This window comes from Cottoperca gobio, chromosome 2 (genome assembly GCF_900634415.1).
Source record: "Cottoperca gobio chromosome 2, fCotGob3.1, whole genome shotgun sequence".
In the NCBI taxonomy this organism is placed as follows: domain Eukaryota; kingdom Metazoa; phylum Chordata; class Actinopteri; order Perciformes; family Bovichtidae; genus Cottoperca; species Cottoperca gobio.
In genome coordinates, this window is record NC_041356.1 from 2557409 (window position 1) to 2580177 (window position 22769).

Below are 22769 nucleotides of genomic sequence, written 5' to 3' on the forward strand. Positions count from 1 at the left end.
AAAACATTATGTAGGACATCCTCACATGGTTATTACAAACAAATCATTCTTAATCTAATGTTAATTAGAATAAAATTCCAAAATAGCTCATCTAATATGGTCAACATAATTGTGGGGGAAATATGTTGTTCAAGTTTCTTCGTGCATGCATCAGCTTATTGAAGTAATGTTGGACACAGAGCATGATGGGTAATCTAAATCAGGACAGGGTATGTATGGAGCTGGGAGGACATCTCCTTCGCCATCACCTTTCGAGGCCTGCATTTGCCTGATTCACTGCTTGAGCGAGGCCATTGTGGGTAGACATAATTGTAGTCCTTATTTTATAGTGAGGTGTAGTAACACTGAAGAGTCACACTAAGACTTTATTGAAAGTCTTTCTAGCTTCTTTATATGAAGCTTCATCAGCCCTATTTTTTATTAAAAAGGTTTTATACAAACAATGAGTTTTATGGCCATTGCAATAACCAACAACTAACACCAGGGGGCGCACCTCCTGCCCCATCACCACCACTACAACAGTAAGTAAATTCTCAGGCTCACCACTGGGTTTTCAAAGATCTGCCACAGATCATTATGAAGATGGCTCGTCTGATAGTTTTCTGTTGACACGATGCGACCAAAAGTGTGCATGTTGGTCACATACATGAAGATTCCCTGGAAGAAAGAATGACAACACGTCAAATATTTTCATTATAAACATCTGTGGCTGTGGTGCCGGCTGCAGGCGGAGAGTAGGGAGTATCTCACACAGCTGGTAATCAGTCACACAATATAAGCGTGGCGGTAACCTGTTTCTGTCTCTTGCAGTAGGAGTCGAGACGACGGAAAAGGAGCCACAGAGCTTTCGGAGAGACGTTTGTGTGAGCTGTATGTCACCTGAACATTAAAGACTGTTTGTTTTCACTTCACAACCTCTCCGTCGGTCATTTTTAAGTGCAGGAATCGCTCACAACATCCATGTTTTTCTTTTATTAGATCAGATGAATTATGACAAAAAATGGCAGAAGGAGTAAAAAAGGAACGAGTGGAAACAAAGTGAAACTATCCTTGCTAAATGCTGTAGTTCTCACATACGTGTACTAATAGTAATGTAAGTGAATGAGGAGTCCCTGCTTGTTCTTCTTACTGACCTTGTTGCGAACGTTGTGGCAGTAAGCCATGTCAGGGTCTAAGATGTCCGAGTTAAACAACTCGTAGTCTGTGAGCTCCAGTCGAAGGAGGCTGGCCTTCACCAGGTACACACTGGACACATATGGGACATTCCACACACCCCTAAAAACAAGACAGTCTTAGACAATGTACATACCAACACTAAGATCTCATATCAGGAACAGATTGTGTGTAAATACTATACAGTCTATATCAGAGACAGCCTTTACAAGAATATTGTCACATATTTCCCCTGTCCCTGTTTGCTGATCTGCTCCTGTTTATATTTGCTGTTGGTACAAACACTTCCTATGTTGACCTGATGTCTTGATACAGTTTAATGTCCATGTTCTGTATCAGCACAACAACAGAGCCTCAAAGGATCCTCCCTTTCATGTTGGGCCTTTATTTTCAAATGCATGAAGGAATTGTTGGGGTGGTGGTGGTCTAGTGGTACGGCTTCCAAACACAACACCAGATGGTTGTGAGTTCAACACCAGGGCTGCCACTATTGTGCCCCTGAGCAAGGCACTTAACCCTGAGCTGCTCCAGAGAGACTGTCCCTGTAGTTAGTTCACTGTACGTCTCTCTGGATAAGAGCGTCTGCTAAATGACCTGTGATGTCATGTGATGTAAAAGTGTTAGATTTAACAGTAACTCAGTGACCAAATAAACTGAAAGCAGAAGCAGTTGAAAATATTTAGCAAATGAGTATGTGAGCTATAATTACGAGTTATAAGTTCAATAGAATTGATATTTTGCTAATGCCCAGTGAAACGAACCACATCATATAATTTTGGAAAACAATAATAAAAAAGATATTTCCAACATTCATCTCTCTACGTACTCAATTGTAATCGACACGCTCGATTGTTATGCAGTGTTGGTAACCCGATGGGTTGATTTGCTTTGACTTGGTGCGTATCTGCAAAGTTGCCGGACTGCTTTATGTGAGGTCTTTGGTCTATATAATATAATATAATATATTGTTATGAAACATTTAAGCAACTTACACTCTGCGTCCTTGAACTATGTCCACGTAGTCCTCAGACCTGGCGTAGTAGCCCCTCTGCACTGAGGGCTCCCCAGAAGTTGCTCCACAGTCGACCAGCACGAGTTATCATCGGTGCCACAATGGGCCTAAAACACAATTAAAGCGTTACTATATTTCTTCATCTACTGGAAACGTAACTTGTGCACTTGCGTCGTTGTGCCCGCAGCAGTCCCATTAGCCAGCACAAGATAAGTGTTTATAATTTAATATAATATAAATATACTTGCAGGTTTTGTTCGATGAGAATTTTAAGTGTGTTCTCGTTCTTTAAGACCACTTCAATGTCCAAGGTGAAGAAATAGTCACAGTCCTCGTCCTTCCGGCATATATCCCTGAAAGGAAGGAGAGGCGTACATTGTGTGAATGCTGCTGGCACACACTCTGCATATGCTTGTCAAACATCACATGTATTGGCAGGTACTCCAACACCATGATGGTGGTGATGGCCTGGTGGTACAGCTTCCAAACAGAACACTGGAAGGCTGTGGGATCAACACCATAGTTAGTTCAGTGTAAGTCGCTCTGGCTGAATGACCTGTGATGTGATGATGCCACACTGCTGCCTGCTCGCTTGTGTAGACTGCTCAATGGATAATGTGGTTACTAAGGAAGTCAAACTCCAGTGTGCACAAAACCTATTATCAATAAGTCCAACTGAAATCAAAATGATTTTCTTTGCTAAGAAATTAATGTACACAGTGTTTATTTTCAATTGTTTACTTATTTTGTTGAAATTGTATTTACCAAAAAGAAGAAATTGAAATGCTACGATTTGTTCTCCAGTGGGTGTGAGTTTGGTAACAATTGATGATGTAAATACTGCAGTATGATTGGTGCAATATCTGTGTGGGTGGGCAACAATAGCACTTTGTTCTATGTTTTTCATTTGAATAGCCTGAAAGGTAAGATACAAATGTAACTATGGCTGTCCTCGACTGAAGAACTTCTCAGTCGACACCTGAGTATCTCCACAAACAATCAAGTAAAAGCACCACTTTAAATCTTATGTTTACCAGAGATGTGGTTATACATTTCTTGGAAATATATATAAATAAGCAATAATAATAATATGACATAGCTGTCAGTCAAACCCTGCCATGGGAAACGCCCACTGAGAGGCTTGAGGCTGAAACACTGTTTCCACAAATATGTCCAAAAATAGATTTATCCTCTTTTGAAAATATAGACAATCATATAACTTTCATTTATATTTCTTTAAACTAAAAGTGAGGTTTGACTTTAAGTTAAAGCATGTATTCTAAGGAGACCACATATGATTTAGTGCAACTATTTTAAAGTCCAGATGTGTCACGCCATGAACTAGTACCATAGAACTCACAAGGCCAGGTTGTGGGAGGCAGCTCGCTCCATCTCCTCTTTAGGAGCGATCAACTTGACATCCTGATAGAGGCTCCCGTGGTTCTGCAGGAAACCGCTGATCTGACGCTCATGATGAGCTTCCTTCAGTGAGAGAAGAAACAAATGGATAGAAAAGGAGGTGCCGAGCGAGAGCTAAGTTACTGTTGACACTGAAAGCAGCACTCAATAAGCAGACCTGATAGTTAGCAACAGAAGAGCAATGTTATTATGTACAACCTTATGTACAAGATTTTTATATGAGTCAACTGTGTTTGCTTTGGGAGGCTGCGATAGCAAAGGGCTTTCATTGTGATGAAGAGCTCTTGCATTTTTCTTTTCAGAGGCATAATGGATGCATTAAAATCCCCTTCGGCCTTTTTTTTCTTGCTTTTCACCAAGTGTCTTCTGCCTTGTACTTTTTTTATATAGGCTTGCTTTCAGGTGACGTTATTCTGCAGTTACATTACATTATTACAGCTCAATTAGCTGACGCTTCAGTCCAAAGCGACTTACAATAAGTGCAAACAATCATGAGGATACATCTACGAACAGCAAGCATCTTGAATCAGCTTCAAACAGGTGAAATCCTTTAAGTGCAGAACAATAGCTTCAAATAAGCCAAACAGAAGTGCAACATGCAGAAACAATAGAATATGAATTGAACTATTAGCTACAAATAAGCCAAACTAGTTTCAGGAAAACCACTTTTCTGGATTCAACAGTAAGATATGAGATAGCGTTGATGCGTTAAATGTTCTCCTGTTACCTGGTTGTGAATGAAGAGTTTGAGTCTGTTCTTGGGGTACTGGAGCTTCAGTAGGCGTTCAAAGAACACTGTCACAAAAGGGGTGGGCTGCTGAACGAAAATGCCGACGAGCACCAGCGGGTATTCACTCTCCTGTTTGAAAAACAAACAGGAGAAAGGGCTTATTACTTGTATTTGGCACCACATGCTGATAGAACAAAACAGTTCAAATAATTCTTAATATTGATTAAATGCAGTGGGAAATCTTGTACAAAGTGAACTGACCTTAAGAGCTGCGAGTGGGAGGAGTCCCTCGTGACACTCTGTGCATCCTGTCTCAAACGTCCACGTGTTGGGGATGTAGTTACCCAGATAGTTGATCTGCAGCTGGAAAAGAAATATCCAGTAGTTAAAGTCTTAACAACATTTACAAAAACTTCGATACACAATCGATTTTTGTTTTTGGCAAGAAGAATAAAAAATGCTTTGTCAGCAGTGGTGTAGAAGAATAATGAGCACAAGATTTACATCAAATAAGACTGACTGACTGTTTAGCTTCTCATTCAGCAAGCCACGGTCCGCTACAAGACTAGAACGTTTCAAATGGAATGATTTAAATTGGCTGTATACTGTGTGCACAGACAGAGAAGCACATTGTGACCGGTATATGCACTGACAAGGCAGGAAGCACAGGACTTAGCAGAAACAACATGCAATTAGATTCCAGGTGTGTGAAATGTGTTTATCTGCTGTTGAAACATATTTCACAGCGTGACCAGGAGCACACTGACAGGCTGTATAATGAATTTGTCATCCTTAATCCTTCTCATTCAGAAGAGCCTGATCCAGCTGCTCGTTGATGGATGATGTGTTGAGTATGCATCTTCAACTGCTGATCTTCCCCAAAGCTCCTCTGGTGGTCGGCTCCATGGGGCTGCTGTGTTTAGTGAGTGGTGTGATAGGTCCGTACCTTTGTGGGTCCGTTCCCATGGATGACGACAGGCAGCGTGTCATATAGCACATTTCTGGCTCGTACACGTCCATCCTCAAACTTCAGAACCACATCGTCTGGAAACACACACACACACACACACACACACACACACACACACACACACACACACACACACACAGGAAATAAAGTTGTTATAACAGGATTGAGTTTTGAGTTCATTTAGCAGCAACATGTAATGTGTTGTTACATCCTGTAATGTGTTGTTACATCCTGTAATGTGTTGTTACATCCTGTAATGTGTTGTTGCATCCTGTAATGTGTTGTTACATAATGTAATGTGTTGTTACATCATGTAATGTGTTGTTACATCATGTAATGTGTTGTTACATCCTGTAATGTGTTGTTACATCATGTAATGTGTTGTTACATCCTGTAATGTGTTGTTACATCCTGTAATGTGTTGTTACATCATGTAATTTGTTGTTACATCATGTAATTTGTTGTTACATCATGTAATGTCTTGTTACATCCTGTAATGTGTTGTTACATCATGTAATGTGTTGTTACATCCTGTAATGTGTTGTTACATCCTGTAATGTGTTGTTACATCATGTAATGTGTTGTTACATCCTGTAATGTGTTGTTACATCATGTAATGTGTTGTTACATCCTGTAATGTGTTGTTACATCCTGTAATGTGTTGTTACATCCTGTAATGTGTTGTTACATCATGTAATGTCTTGTTACATCCTGTAATGTCTTGTTACATCATGTAATGTCTTGTTACATCCTGTAATGTGTTGTTACATCATGTAATGTGTTGTTACATCATGTAATGTCTTGTTACATCCTGTAATGTGTTGTTACATCATGTAATGTGTTGTTACATCCTGTAATGTGTTGTTACATCATGGAATGTGTTGTTACATCCTGTAATCTTGTAATGTGTTTTTACATCCTGTAATGTGTTGTTACATCCTGTAATGTGTTGTTACATCATGTAATGTGTTGTTACATCATGTAACGTGTTGTTACATCATGTAATGTGTTGTTACATCAAGTCATTTGTTGTTACATCATGTAATGTCTTGTTACATCCTGTAATGTGTTGTTACATCCTGTAATGTGTTGTTACATCCTGTAATGTGTTGTTACATCATGTAATGTGTTGTTACATCTGTAATGTGTTGTTACATCATGTAATGTCTTGTTACATCCTGTAATGTGTTGTTACATCATGTAATGTCTTGTTACATCCTGTAATGTGTTGTTACATCATGTAATGTCTTGTTACATCCTGTAATGTGTTGTTACATCGTGTAATGTGTTGTTACATCATGTAATGTCTTGTTACATCCTGTAATGTGTTGTTACATCATGTAATGTGTTGTTACATCCTGTAATGTGTTGTTACATCATGGAATGTGTTGTTAAATCATATAATTTGTTGTTACATCATGTAATTTGTTGTTACATCATGTAATGTCTTGTTACATCCTGTAATGTGTTGTTACATCATGTAATGTGTTGTTACATCATGGAATGTGTTGTTAAATCATATAATTTGTTGTTACATCATGTAATTTGTTGTTACATCATGTAATGTCTTGTTACATCCTGTAATGTGTTGTTACATCATGTAATGTGTTGTTACATCCTGTAATGTGTTGTTACATCAAGTAATGTGTTTTTACATTCTGTAATGTGTTTTTAAATCCTGTAATGTGTTGTTACATCCTGTAATGTGTTGTTGCATCAAGTAATGTGTTGTTACATCCTGTAATGTGTTGTTACATCAAGTAATGTGTTGTTACATTCTGTAATCTGTTGTTATGTCATGTAATGTGTTGTTACATCCTGTAATGTGTTGTTACATCAAGTAATGTGTTGTTACATTCTGTAATCTGTTGTTATGTCATGTAATGTGTTGTTACATCATGTAAAGTGTTGTTACATCATTTAATGTGTTGTTACACCCTGTAATGTGTTGTTACATCATGTAATGTGTTGTTACATCCTGTAATGTGTTGTTACATCATGTAATGTGTTGTTACATCCTGTAATGTGTTGTTACATCATGTAATGTGTTGTTACATCATGTAATGTATTGTTACATCCCGTAATGTGTTGTTACATCATGTAATGTGTTGTTACATCCTGTAATCTTGTAATGTGTTTTTACATCCTGTAATGTGTTGTTACATCCTGTAATGTGTTGTTACATCATGTAATGTGTTGTTACATCATGTAACGTGTTGTTACATCATGTAATGTGTTGTTACATCAAGTAATGTGTTGTTACATCCTGTAATGTGTTGTTACATCCTGTAATGTGTTGTTACATCATGTAAAGTGTTGTTACATCATTTAATGTGTTGTTACACCCTGTAATGTGTTGTTACATCATGTAATGTGTGTTGTTACATCCTGTAATGTGTTTTTATATCCTTTAATGTGTTGTTACATCCTGTAATGTGTTGTTACATCATGTAATGTGTTGTTACATCATGTAATGTGTTGTTACATCATGTAATGTGTTGTTACATCCCGTAATGTGTTGTTACATCATGTAATGTGTTGTTACATCCTGTAATCTTGTAATGTGTTTTTAAATCATGTAATTTGTTGTTACATCCTGTAATGTGTTGTTACATCAAGTAATGTGTTTTTACATTCTGTAATGTGTTTTTAAATCCTGTAATGTGTTGTTACATCCTGTAATGTGTTGTTGCATCAAGTAATGTGTTGTTACATCCTGTAATGTGTTGTTACATCAAGTAATGTGTTGTTACATTCTGTAATCTGTTGTTATGTCATGTAATGTGTTGTTACATCCTGTAATGTGTTGTTACATCAAGTAATGTGTTGTTACATTCTGTAATCTGTTGTTATGTCATGTAATGTGTTGTTACATCATGTAAAGTGTTGTTACATCATTTAATGTGTTGTTACACCCTGTAATGTGTTGTTACATCATGTAATGTGTTGTTACATCCTGTAATGTGTTTTTACATCCTTTAATCTGTTGTTACATCCTGTAATGTGTTGTTACATCATGTAATGTGTTGTTACATCATGTAATGTATTGTTACATCCCGTAATGTGTTGTTACATCATGTAATGTGTTGTTACATCCTGTAATCTTGTAATGTGTTTTTACATCCTGTAATGTGTTGTTACATCCTGTAATGTGTTGTTACATCATGTAATGTGTTGTTACATCATGTAACGTGTTGTTACATCATGTAATGTGTTGTTACATCAAGTAATGTGTTGTTACATCCTGTAATGTGTTGTTACATCCTGTAATGTGTTGTTACATCATGTAAAGTGTTGTTACATCATTTAATGTGTTGTTACACCCTGTAATGTGTTGTTACATCATGTACTGTGTGTTGTTACATCCTGTAATGTGTTTTTATATCCTTTAATGTGTTGTTACATCCTGCAATGTGTTGTTACATCATGTAATGTGTTGTTACATCATGTAATGTGTTGTTACATCCCGTAATGTGTTGTTACATCATGTAATGTGTTTGTTACATCCTGTAATCTTGTAATGTGTTTTTACATCCTGTAATGTGTTGTTACATCATGTAATGTGTTGTTACATCATGTAATGTGTTGTTACATCATGTAATGTCTTGTTACATCCTGTAATGTGTTGTTACATCATGTAATGTGTTGTTACATCATGTAATGTGTTGTTACATCATGTAATGTCTTGTTACATCCTGTAATGTGTTGTTACATCATGTAATGTGTTGTTACATCCTGTAATGTGTTGTTACATCATGGAATGTGTTGTTAAATCATATAATTTGTTGTTACATCATGTAATTTGTTGTTACATCATGTAATGTCTTGTTACATCCTGTAATGTGTTGTTACATCATGTAATGTGTTGTTACATCCTGTAATGTGTTGTTACATTCTGTAATGTGTTTTTAAATCATGTAATTTGTTGTTACATCCTGTAATGTGTTGTTACATCAAGTAATGTGTTTTTACATTCTGTAATGTGTTTTTAAATCCTGTAATGTGTTGTTACATCCTGTAATGTGTTGTTACATCCTGTAATGTGTTGTTGCATCAAGTAATGTGTTGTTACATCCTGTAATGTGTTGTTACATCAAGTAATGTGTTGTTACATTCTGTAATCTGTTGTTATGTCATGTAATGTGTTGTTACATCCTGTAATGTGTTGTTACATCAAGTAATGTGTTGTTACATTCTGTAATCTGTTGTTATGTCATGTAATGTGTTGTTACATCATGTAAAGTGTTGTTACATCATTTAATGTGTTGTTACACCCTGTAATGTGTTGTTACATCATGTAATGTGTTGTTACATCCTGTAATGTGTTGTTACATCATGTAATGTGTTGTTACATCCTGTAATGTGTTGTTACATCATGTAATGTGTTGTTACATCATGTAATGTATTGTTACATCCCGTAATGTGTTGTTACATCATGTAATGTGTTGTTACATCCTGTAATCTTGTAATGTGTTTTTACATCCTGTAATGTGTTGTTACATCCTGTAATGTGTTGTTACATCATGTAATGTGTTGTTACATCATGTAACGTGTTGTTACATCATGTAATGTGTTGTTACATCAAGTAATGTGTTGTTACATCCTGTAATGTGTTGTTACATCCTGTAATGTGTTGTTACATCATGTAAAGTGTTGTTACATCATTTAATGTGTTGTTACACCCTGTAATGTGTTGTTACATCATGTAATGTGTGTTGTTACATCCTGTAATGTGTTTTTATATCCTTTAATGTGTTGTTACATCCTGTAATGTGTTGTTACATCATGTAATGTGTTGTTACATCATGTAATGTGTTGTTACAATCCTGTAATCTTGTAATGTGTTTTTAAATCATGTAATTTGTTGTTACATCCTGTAATGTGTTGTTACATCAAGTAATGTGTTTTTACATTCTGTAATGTGTTTTTAAATCCTGTAATGTGTTGTTACATCCTGTAATGTGTTGTTGCATCAAGTAATGTGTTGTTACATCCTGTAATGTGTTGTTACATCAAGTAATGTGTTGTTACATTCTGTAATCTGTTGTTATGTCATGTAATGTGTTGTTACATCCTGTAATGTGTTGTTACATCAAGTAATGTGTTGTTACATTCTGTAATCTGTTGTTATGTCATGTAATGTGTTGTTACATCATGTAAAGTGTTGTTACATCATTTAATGTGTTGTTACACCCTGTAATGTGTTGTTACATCATGTAATGTGTTGTTACATCCTGTAATGTGTTTTTACATCCTTTAATCTGTTGTTACATCCTGTAATGTGTTGTTACATCATGTAATGTGTTGTTACATCATGTAATGTATTGTTACATCCCGTAATGTGTTGTTACATCATGTAATGTGTTGTTACATCCTGTAATCTTGTAATGTGTTTTTACATCCTGTAATGTGTTGTTACATCCTGTAATGTGTTGTTACATCATGTAATGTGTTGTTACATCATGTAACGTGTTGTTACATCATGTAATGTGTTGTTACATCAAGTAATGTGTTGTTACATCCTGTAATGTGTTGTTACATCCTGTAATGTGTTGTTACATCATGTAAAGTGTTGTTACATCATTTAATGTGTTGTTACACCCTGTAATGTGTTGTTACATCATGTACTGTGTGTTGTTACATCCTGTAATGTGTTTTATATCCTTTAATGTGTTGTTACATCATGTAATGTCTTGTTACATCCTGTAATGTGTTGTTACATCATGTAATGTGTTGTTACATCCTGTAATGTGTTGTTACATCATGGAATGTGTTGTTAAATCATATAATTTGTTGTTACATCATGTAATTTGTTGTTACATCATGTAATGTCTTGTTACATCCTGTAATGTGTTGTTACATCATGTAATGTGTTGTTACATCCTGTAATGTGTTGTTACATTCTGTAATGTGTTTTTAAATCATGTAATTTGTTGTTACATCCTGTAATGTGTTGTTACATCAAGTAATGTGTTTTTACATTCTGTAATGTGTTTTTAAATCCTGTAATGTGTTGTTACATCCTGTAATGTGTTGTTGCATCAAGTAATGTGTTGTTACACCCTGTAATGTGTTGTTACATCATGTAATGTGTTGTTACATCCTGTAATGTGTTGTTACATCATGTAATGTGTTGTTACATCCTGTAATGTGTTGTTACATCATGTAATGTGTTGTTACATCATGTAATGTATTGTTACATCCCGTAATGTGTTGTTACATCATGTAATGTGTTGTTACATCCTGTAATCTTGTAATGTGTTTTTACATCCTGTAATGTGTTGTTACATCCTGTAATGTGTTGTTACATCATGTAATGTGTTGTTACATCATGTAACGTGTTGTTACATCATGTAATGTGTTGTTACATCAAGTAATGTGTTGTTACATCAAGTAATGTGTTTTTATATCCTTTAATGTGTTGTTACATCCTGTAATGTGTTGTTACATCATGTAATGTGTTGTTACATCATGTAATGTGTTGTTACATCCCGTAATGTGTTGTTACATCATGTAATGTGTTGTTACATCCTGTAATCTTGTAATGTGTTTTTAAATCATGTAATTTGTTGTTACATCCTGTAATGTGTTGTTACATCAAGTAATGTGTTTTTACATTCTGTAATGTGTTTTTAAATCCTGTAATGTGTTGTTACATCCTGTAATGTGTTGTTGCATCAAGTAATGTGTTGTTACATCCTGTAATGTGTTGTTACATCAAGTAATGTGTTGTTACATTCTGTAATCTGTTGTTATGTCATGTAATGTGTTGTTACATCATGTAAAGTGTTGTTACATCATTTAATGTGTTGTTACACCCTGTAATGTGTTGTTACATCATGTAATGTGTTGTTACATCCTGTAATGTGTTTTTACATCCTTTAATCTGTTGTTACATCCTGTAATGTGTTGTTACATCATGTAATGTGTTGTTACATCATGTAATGTATTGTTACATCCCGTAATGTGTTGTTACATCATGTAATGTGTTGTTACATCCTGTAATCTTGTAATGTGTTTTTACATCCTGTAATGTGTTGTTACATCCTGTAATGTGTTGTTACATCATGTAATGTGTTGTTACATCATGTAACGTGTTGTTACATCATGTAATGTGTTGTTACATCAAGTAATGTGTTGTTACATCCTGTAATGTGTTGTTACATCCTGTAATGTGTTGTTACATCATGTAAAGTGTTGTTACATCATTTAATGTGTTGTTACACCCTGTAATGTGTTGTTACATCATGTACTGTGTGTTGTTACATCCTGTAATGTGTTTTTATATCCTTTAATGTGTTGTTACATCCTGCAATGTGTTGTTACATCATGTAATGTGTTGTTACATCATGTAATGTGTTGTTACATCCCGTAATGTGTTGTTACATCATGTAATGTGTTGTTACATCCTGTAATCTTGTAATGTGTTTTTACATCCTGTAATGTGTTGTTACATCATGTAATGTGTTGTTACATCATGTAATGTGTTGTTACATCATGTAATGTGTTGTATTATTATGTCATGTTTACAATTACTTCATGAAGTCTGATCTTTGTTTATGATCGTGTATGTGGTTAAATGTATTTCAAAAGAAGTCACATACAAACTAGTACTGCCGCGATATTTAAAACACACTTTTCACATCCTGTTCTTGGTTTGTAATTATAGATATCTGTGTATACGTCACACGTATGGCTCTTCTTCTACAGTTGAACAAGAGACGAGGCAAGCAGCAGGGAATAGAAGAGCTTGCATGATGTTGTCACGTCCGTCTCTCAGTGAACCAACACATTCCTGAGTTGGTGTCAGACAGAAAAAATGCTGCAGACAGTGCGGAGAGTTCAGCTCCTGTCTAAACATGCAGCTCTGCCTAAAGTACTGCAACTGTAAAGCCCTCGTGCTCTGGAAGCTTTAGGTATATTATAGGTATATTTTACGGTATCTTAATAACATATTGTATCAGCGGTGTTCAAATTACTGATCAGACTGAGAAAGAAGCAAAGCGAGGAGCTGCAGGAGAAGTTAACCCAACAAGTGTTCTGAAAGAGGTGTAGCTGGTGAGACGATATGTCATTATATAAGCAGCTACAAAACATACACAATGCTGTGACTGTCAAACAGCAAAAATATCACTGAAAGAAAAAAGCATTTGACTTTAAAAACACTGTTTAGTTTACATCAGCAGTGTACTGTGATTATGATGTGTTAATGCACACTACTGTGTGATTACTAAGAATAAGAGTCACCAAGTAAAACATCTTGTATAAATATTAAATGAGGGAAATCAAATGAATCACCAACATATGAAAAGGCTGGGTGTCATTTTGATATTGGTTCTAAAAGTCTGTAGCATACTTTAAACAGTTACTGATCAATGAGTAATAAAGTCTGTAGCATACTTTAAACAGTTACTGATCAATGAGTAATAAAGTCTGTAGCATACTTTAAACAGTTACTGATCAATGGGTAATATCATATCGCGTACACTAATACAGGATGCTGGGTACTGTCACGAGAGGTCAATGGCAGGAAGTGGTCTTCTGGATGATAAGAAACCTTTCCGTTATTTTAAGAAAGGTTCACATAACATTTTATTTTATTATATATTAATAAGACAGTGACATTTCTAACATAACACATCTCTATGTGTTGGACTCACCGAGGGCTCCATGAAGGTTCTGGAACAATCTGCATTTGCTGTCCACTGTGATATTTATGGATTTCTGAAACATGAAAACACAGTTTTCATTGTATATGTTGCAATCATATCTAATAACATACATTTCCAGACTAAACTCTCAAATAATATCTGCAGGTCATTATTACCTATTATTATCATTACCATTACAGGCACTTCTATACTGCTGGGTCTTTTGTTTACTGTTAAACTACCATAAATAAAACTCAACACTTCCAGGAAAGGTGAGTTATTATACCCACTGAGCTACACAGCCACTCAACAGCACTCAAAAAACTGGAAGTGGAACAATGAGAAAATAGTGTTTCTATCAGAATGATTGTTTATGGTCCATTTATTTGGACAAATTGTAATTTGATGCTTTAGCAAAATTGTTTTTGAAACTTTCATGCCAAAGAAGCCCCTTTGAATTTGGACTTAGTGCTTTGGAAATGTATATTATACTAAATGTATCAAAACAGGCAAACATAGGAAGTGTTGCGTTTGCATCAACAGCAAAAAACAGAAGAAGATCACAAAACAGGAAGGCTTCTTACTAAAGTAGGATGAAATACACTCATAAAACAGGGGAAATTAGAAATAAATGCTTGTCAGTCTCAAATAAAAGCCTGGTTCTCGCTTAAATTGGGGTCAATTCTATTTAAGAATTTTATGGTACATAATATAATACAGGAATTATTAGTTGTAGTTCTAGTATTTTTAGTGTTCAATGTGACTTTGGCATTGAATAAATCAAAAATACAGATCCATAAAGTAAACAGTGAAGTGTTATACATTGTACCCTTTTAACTGAATCAATGTAAATGTTGGTGAAGAACAGCTGGTCACTATCGTTGTCTTCTCCTGCCCAGTCAGCAACCATGTCTCTGATGTTGGGAAGGGAGCCAATGAAACCTGAGGACACAAACAAACCCAGAGGAAACAGACAGGAAGTGAGAAAATAGTGGAAGTCTAAACTTGTTTCTTTTCATATATTCCTCTGTAATACTGTGTCTACATTCAGATACATCAAGGAAAAGGGAAGTCGTCTGTTTCTAATTGCCATGACTAATGAGTAGTGCCAGGTTGAGTTTTTATGGGCTGACTTAAGACCTGCCTGCTGGTTCTCTGTTATAAAAAGAAACGGCCATACTCCTGCCTAGACTAAAAGTCTACAGTCACAAAGTGTTAAGAGATGTGCGTGGCGGTATAACATAGAGTACTAGTGTGAGTAGGGTATAAGGGTCATCATGTTAAGTCACTTGTGAGAAGTTAAGATATCATGTGTAGTCTTGGTGAGCAAGCTGTACAATAAATAAGCTCGAGAAATGGCGAATGATTTGGCCACCACTGCCGACCCACTCCTTCAGAGTGTTGTGGTTCAGGGTCCAGGCACGGGATGAAAGTTGGGCACCACCCAATGACCTCCCTTTCTGGCCTGTGGACTCCAGGAAGAGTAGCAACTAACAGGGGTCTACGTCAACAAATAAACAAAAAACAAGGCCACTACTGGACTAGCTGCGACTAGACTTGGATGGAAGGCATCCTTCGAGATTGATGGAAATTCCCTTGTGCAACTTGTGGTCAAATTCTCCACAGAGAACCTTTAGACTCAACAAGTATCTGTGGACATGTTCAGTCAGTGGTGCTCCCTGAATGTGCCCTGCAGTTTGAAACCTTTGTTTAACCAGGATACAGTATATCTGTGCCCCGATGTAAGAAAATATCAATACATATCAGTACATTTGAGTGTGTGTGTGTGGTGGAACACGTTAGCCGTTTATTTGTATTGTTACAGAACAGGCCGTAGAGCACCATGCAGCAGCGAGAGACCATCAAGGGGAGAGCGAGAAATATACACAAATCTATTATATATTGTAATTTACTTCCATGAATGCTGCTCGGATTAATCCGAGTTTCTCTATTTCTCCGCTCGCACGGTCCCGTTCTGACCTGTCAGTATCACATAGTGATATTTGTGTTTAGGTAAAACAGCGCCTCTGCCAGCGCATCAGTAACCCTTCAGGTAGAGAGTGGTACTGCAGCATGGGAGACGACGAGTTCCTTTCAAATAATAATGATAATAAATTCAGATTAAGTTCTGTGAGAAGTGGTGTTAGTGAAAAGAATGTCACTCTCGCCGGACTGCTTTTCCCTTCTGTCTATTTGAAAAGAGAAGAGGGGTGAATACGTGGATAGAAGTAAACTAATACTTTAACATGGTAAATGGACTGCATTTATATAGCACTTTTCCAATATTTGCGATCACTCAAAGCGCTTTACAACCCATGTCAGCATTCACCCATTCACACACATTTATACAGAGTCAGTAGCTACCATACAAGGTGCACATCAGCTTGTCAGTAGTGATAACCATTCACACACACCGTTAGTGTGTCAGCAGTGGCGTAGCTAGGCCTAGGTGGGCTTCAACCCAAATGAAAAAGAAAATGGATATTGATGGATATAAGTAGAGTCCTAAGGAAAGGTGGCAGCTCTGCCACAGGGAAGCAGCAGCAAAGAACAAGTGCTTTTGGAGCCAACAGTGTGATGGAGGTTAGTTCAGTAAATGAGCAATTTTTGGATTAAATTCCTGTAATAGGCCACAGTAAATCATCATAAATAAATCATTAATGAAAACACACAGCTCGAAGTTCCAGAGAATAATGCATTTGTTTAACACACAAGACAGTGAACACACTTACACCATACATGTCACCAGTTTGCATTTTGAACATGACGTTTGGATGTCATGAAATTTACTTTAGTGTCTTGATCAGTTAATAAATTAATTAACTTATTTTAAAGGGTCATGCAGAAGGAGAGGCAGATATATTTTTCATATTAGTGTTGAGAGTTGTGCCCCCTCTCCTTACCAAGACCACACAGTTCTATTAGATCTAGCATCTTAATGTTGCTCTCAAAGTGCACCAGATGCATACAATTCACTTTAAAATGTTAAAACAATTCTGCCCGGGGGAGCATGCCAGGTGTGTAGCGGCTTTGCTCAGTGCAAAACTCCCAGACTTATTTCTCCATCATTATGCCATCTGAGTTCCTTTAATGGTAATTGTAATCCGAATTACAGGAGATGTTTGGAGAGATTCAGAAAGAGCTGTTGAATGTAATTGTATCACTACATTTGGTCGGTAATTAGAGCAGCATTGTGAGTTTTGCTTCTACAGACATCAGCTCAGAGCGGGACTGTGCAGCTGGAGAAATAGAGAGGCTTGGATTAGTCTGAGCAGTTTCAATGGGAAGAAATAACACTATAATAGATTTTTGTATATTTCTGGCTTTCCCCCTGATGGTCTCTTGCGCATGCACAAACCAAAGTCGGGGTGGGCGGACTGGGTTGCCGCTGAACAATATAGTTGAAATCCCTGGTCTAACTTTGACTTTCTTCCAAACCTGGGGCATACACATTTAATGAGGCTTTGACTTTAGTGAGCCCATAACATTTTAATGGGAGCTTTTGGATATGGGACAGCCCCTCCTCCACCTCCACAGCCCACGCCATGGAGTGTACTGCTCAGCTCGATGCTGTCAAGCACCCCCCCCCCCCCCCCCCCCCCAGCGTCTCTGCAGGGCCGCTGTGTACAGGTCGAGCGCTGCTCTGCTTCGTAAGAAGCCCATCTCACATAGGAGCCGTCTCTCTGCCGCTGACACTTCAGAGTTCATGCACACCACTGTTTCAACTTGTTACAGAATATTGTGGACTGTGTGTATGTACTGTTGTTCTCTGCTGTTACAAAGGTTAACTTCAAGTTTCTAATTCATAACTGTGGGATCCATTGTTACAAGCCAATGTCAAAATGAACACTAACTTTCTAATAATAACAACTCTATTTTCATCTGTCATGGACTGTTTGCCCCTGCGGTTGTAATGAGGCAGGACTCCCAGGCTGTGTATGGCTCCCAACAACATCCATCATTACACGTTTACAAAAGAGCCACTTCTAACCTCAAACCTCACTATTTGATTTATAGCTTTATAGGATTATAACACACACTAAGCCTAGGGTCTAAGGTCAGAGGGTGTCCCATGCTGTACAGATTGTAGAACCCCTTGAGGCAAATTTGAGATTTGTCATATTGGGCTATATAAATAGAATTGACTTGATACTAAGGAACAGACTAATTTAGAGAAAAAAGTGTTTGTAGACATTGTACGAAAAGAAGAATTTCATCACGATGTGAGAGCCATGTTTCCGTCCCCAGCTGAGGGACTGAGAGGACTGGTGCACGTACCCCCTGACCCTAGGAACCTATTTCCCTCAATGACGTGGGGGTGTTTGTCCTCCAGGTGTCTGTCGGGCCAGATCAGGCTCTCAGAGGAGAACACCACCTTGTGCCTGGCCTGCTGAAACTTCTTGAGTAGCTCTTTGGGACCCGAAGCGAAGACCACATCGTAGCTGTGTGAAACAGGGAGTGAAAATAGAACAACTTGGAGAGTTAAGTTGCCAGTTGTGTTTACAGGTGCTTCATTAAAAAGAACAATCACACTCTCTCTTGATTTCAGTATGTCTTTCTTTTTTTTTTTTTTTTTACTGGTGACCAATCCACAGAATGCTACTCTACTATAAGTTTACTGAAAGAGAAAACAAATATTGTGTAATAACTGTGGCAATTAGATGGGCATTATGAACTGTGATAAAACCGTGCATTTTAGCGTAAAACGCATTGACAAGAAATCTTTGAAGTGAACTGAAGGAAAGAATTTATAATTTCCACCTCTATTGAGAATACGGATCTAAATGTCAGTCAGGACATGGTTAGCCTAACTTAGCATTAAAGATTGGAGGTCAGGGGGGGGTTGCTATCCTGGCTTAAAATGTGTTGTTAAATGTGTTGTTTTTTCAGTGTTACTGTTGTGTGGTTATGTACTTGTATGTGCAGGTTAAGTTAAGTATTGCATACATTACCACATAACAATAAAATGAGTATTTTACTGCCATTCAACAAGCAATAGTTCCAGCACAAATTGTCATTTTCACCTTTCTGTCTGAAGTCAAGATCAGAAATACACAACACCTGTAAAGCTCACTGATTAACATGTTGTATCTGTTTAATCAGAGACAGAAAGGTGAAAATGACATTTTGTGCTGGATCTATTGCTTGTTGAATGGCAGTAAAATACTCATTTTATTGTTAGTGTGGTAATGTATGCAATACTTAACTTAACCTGCACATACAAGTACATAACCACACTGAAAAAACAACACATTTTAAGATCTAAACACATCTAGCATTATTTTTAAAGTGTTCGGTAAACAGTATTTTAAGTATCAGGGTGTTACTCTGGCCATCACATTTAAATCTGAAACTGTACCTGTCGATAAAAAGGATGATTGTGTCCTCATTCTTCATCTCCTCCAGAGCCGCTTTAAGGAGTCGTACTTTCTGGCCTCCTCCTGGACCTGACATGTAGTCGCCTGTCCTCCATTTTTGACCCCGACCAAGAACCTTATAACATACACACATACAATTACTGCAATTTGAAGAAATGAATTTAGAGATATTCATCCTCAAATAGTCTTATTTTCTGCCACTAAAATAAAAATACACTATTTTTTGACAAAAACAGAGGCTTATTTCTGAGACTCAAATTAATTGAAAAAGTCTAAATTGTAAAACAAACAAACAAAAGAAACCATGAATTGCTAAATAAAAAGTGTTGTTTTTCTTTTAAAGAGCAGATAGAGAGGCTTTCCTGGCTACACTGCAGGAGAGGAACTTTGATGTTGCCACAGGGGTTCCTACCTTGACAGTGTAGTTAAAATGTTTAGCCGACACCGAGAAACGCTTGAAGCCATCAGTCTCTTTGGTTGCAACAGTCACAACTAGAAGTTTCTCTGGAAGACACCACATTATAGAGACATTTAGAAATGCTTCTTTTTTTCTCCTTCTTTTGCCTGAAGCACTAAGCAACCAGGTGGTACCAGGTTCAAATTCACCATGAAATGTATAATTAATCAAATGACCAAAAGCAAAGTGACAGGCGGTAGATGGTTATTTAGCCTTAATAATAATTACAATTATTTGTTGGTGAGATCCCCCCATGCAAACACATGTATCGCTTATAAACTGGCTGCACATACAGCGGTAGATGTGGCGAGTGTTGTAATGCTATTTGGTGTCTGAACAGTTGGGCATACAGAGGAGATAGCAGGTCAATAGTAAATGTCACATACAAGTGGTGTACATTATCTGAAAGCTGGGAACCAGCAGATTAATTTGAGATGAAGCTCAAGTTGTTCTATCTGTTTATAAATATGTTATAAACATTGTGTTTTGATAAGGGGTCTATTCAAATGTGAACGTTTAGAGAGTGAAATGGCTTAGAACATTATGATCGAAGTATATGATGATCATTACCATGCTCTATTATGAGAAGTTGTTTCTGCAATGTTTGTGTTGACACCATTTGTTACATAGATTTGTAATATATCTACACACTCATCACTACAAAATAAAGCTGATGTCTCGCCAGTTTTAAACATAAATTATATTGTTTCATTGTTTTCTCGTGTTAAGTGTTATTTGCTTTATTGTAGTCCTTTCCTATTTGAGGCTACGAGCATTAATTTCTATCAAATTCTTGAGGGAGACAGCGCCATTATTTCATCAAATCTGGTAAACTTTTTTCTACATAATTGGTCCATAACAGACTTTATTCAATATCATCATTACACGACACATGGTAATGTAGCATAGCTATGGGCTACAGCTACTGTAATTCATGAATAGCAGCGCTGACACTCAGCCCGCAGACTGCGCTGCTAGCAGCCCGTCCACGTCAGCGGCAGAGTCCCCTCAGTAGCCCCTACGTGCAACTTTCTCTCTCATGTAAAGTGGAGGCATTATGTTAAACTCCATTCCCCCCCCCCCCCCCCCCCCCCTAATACTTTCCTTCTAATTGGAAAATACACGTTACAACATAACGTAGTTAATGTATTTTACGAATTGTAAATGACTATTCGGCATGCATCAAGCGCTACCAGCAGCGCATGTATCAACACATCTTAGCTTTTCTAACGGACTAGCCTGTTATTGTAGCTAATACTGTAAGTTTGCTATTTGGTTTAGTTACTGCCAAGTCTGGTGTCATTTTTGACATTTATGTCGATTATAGGCACGGCCATAATCAGAAGTAACGTCAACGTTAGAGGTTGTCTTCAACCGGGGACTGCACGAGCTGGGGAGTCTCCCTCAGTCAGTACCGAGGTCCAGTGCCATACACTTAGATTGAGACTTTATCAAACGGCGTCATTAGCTACACAATGTGTATAACACGATGCAGGCTATATGGCATTAGTTATATGTCGTTAGTCTGGGGAAGTATTCATGACTTAACTTACCTTCTGGGATTCGCTGCTCTTCACAGTTTGTCAGAGGAAAAAGTACACAGACAAAAATCCCTGGAAACAACAGTAAAGTCGAAAGTCTCATGTTTGCAAAGTTAACGTTCGCGAGTCCCGGTGCAAACTGGACTGCACACTTTATCAGCCGATACCGAGTGAGAAAGCAAACTTTGCTCGACCACCGCCTCCCTGACCCCTCTCTCTCTCTCTCGAGCGAGAGCAGAGAAGATAGAGAGATCTCAGTGCGGGCAGGTGCGTCGGGGAGCTCGCCACTGACGAAGCAAAGCGAGGGCGCGGGAGCAGACTGAGAGCCGCGGGGGGAGAGAGGGGAGACAGGGCAGACCGAGCGCGGGAAAGCAGCTAGGGAACGCGAGCGGGACAGAGAGAGAGAGAGAGAGAACAGAGAGAGAGAGAGCGAGGGGGGAAAGGAAGAAAGAGAGAGGGGAGAGAGAGAGGGAGGGGAAGAGGGGAAGAGAGAGAGAGAGAGGAAGGGGGGGGGAAAGGAGAAGGAGAGAGAGAGGGGAAAGGAAGAAGAGGAGAGAGAGAGAGAGAGGGAGGGGAAAGAGAGAGAGGGGAGAGAGAGAGAGAGAGAGAGAGGACAAAGAAAGAGGGGAAGAAAAGAGGGGAAAAAAGAGAAGAGGGAGAGAGAGTGGGAAAGGAAAAAAGAGGAGAGAGAGAGAGAGAGAGAGAGAGAGAGAGAGAGAGATGAGAGAAGACGAGAAAAGAGAAGAAAGGAGGGAGAGAGAGAGGGCGGAAAAAGAAAGAGGGCGGAGAGAGAGGGGAAAGGAAGAAAGAAAGAGAGAGGTATGACTGAGTGGAAAGGAAGAGAAGAGAGAGAGAGAGAGATGAGGAGGGAAGAGGGAGAGAGAGATGTGAAAAAGACAGGGAGAGAGGAAGGGGCAAGAAGAAAGAAAGAAGAGATAAGAGCGAGACTTCCCCTAGCGAGAGCCTGAGAGAGAGCACGTACGCTAGTCTATATATTTTCCCTCCATCACATATCTCACCTCTAGAGTCTACGCTATAGTCCTACGATCAATGCTCTCTCTTACCTATGTCTCTCTAGTTTCCTCCCTCTCTCTCTCTCTCTCTCATTCTCTCTCTCTCTCTCTCTCTCTCTCTCTTTCTCTCTCTCTCTCTCCCCGTCATCCCTCTCTCTCTCTCTCTTTTCCCTTCATCCCTCTCTCTTGATTTGTCTAACTCAGACTGCTGAAGAGTCGTTTTCCACCAAGAGATTCAATAAAAAAGGACGCACAGCTAACACAGTGTTATCAATATGAAGAAATTACACTGTTTATTATCAAATAATAACTTTCGTAAAGCAATGAAATGTTAAGAAAAAGGCAAATCGGTTAATAAATGGTATAGACTTATGTACTTAGCAGAACTATAGGCCTATAGTAAATACTGCTGGACTTTTTTACCA

At 37.8% G+C, this 22769-nt stretch overlaps 1 protein-coding gene across 1 annotated transcript in view; it reads right to left on the reverse strand.

Annotated features, from left to right (window-relative positions):
* Positions 1 to 21551, reverse strand: part of plod1a (procollagen-lysine, 2-oxoglutarate 5-dioxygenase 1a) — a 30896-nt gene extending 9345 nt beyond the window's left edge. Inside the window, 15 exon segments of the mRNA XM_029449095.1 lie at positions 544 to 657; positions 1134 to 1275; positions 2166 to 2218; positions 2220 to 2292; positions 2434 to 2538; positions 3546 to 3667; positions 4332 to 4463; positions 4596 to 4697; positions 5281 to 5378; positions 13965 to 14028; positions 14785 to 14897; positions 18234 to 18397; positions 19315 to 19448; positions 19746 to 19837; positions 21344 to 21551. Coding sequence (XP_029304955.1) covers positions 544 to 657; positions 1134 to 1275; positions 2166 to 2218; positions 2220 to 2292; positions 2434 to 2538; positions 3546 to 3667; positions 4332 to 4463; positions 4596 to 4697; positions 5281 to 5378; positions 13965 to 14028; positions 14785 to 14897; positions 18234 to 18397; positions 19315 to 19448; positions 19746 to 19837; positions 21344 to 21434 — 1599 coding nt within the window. The 5' untranslated portion in view covers positions 21435 to 21551.
* Between the last annotated feature and the right edge of the window lie 1218 nt (positions 21552 to 22769).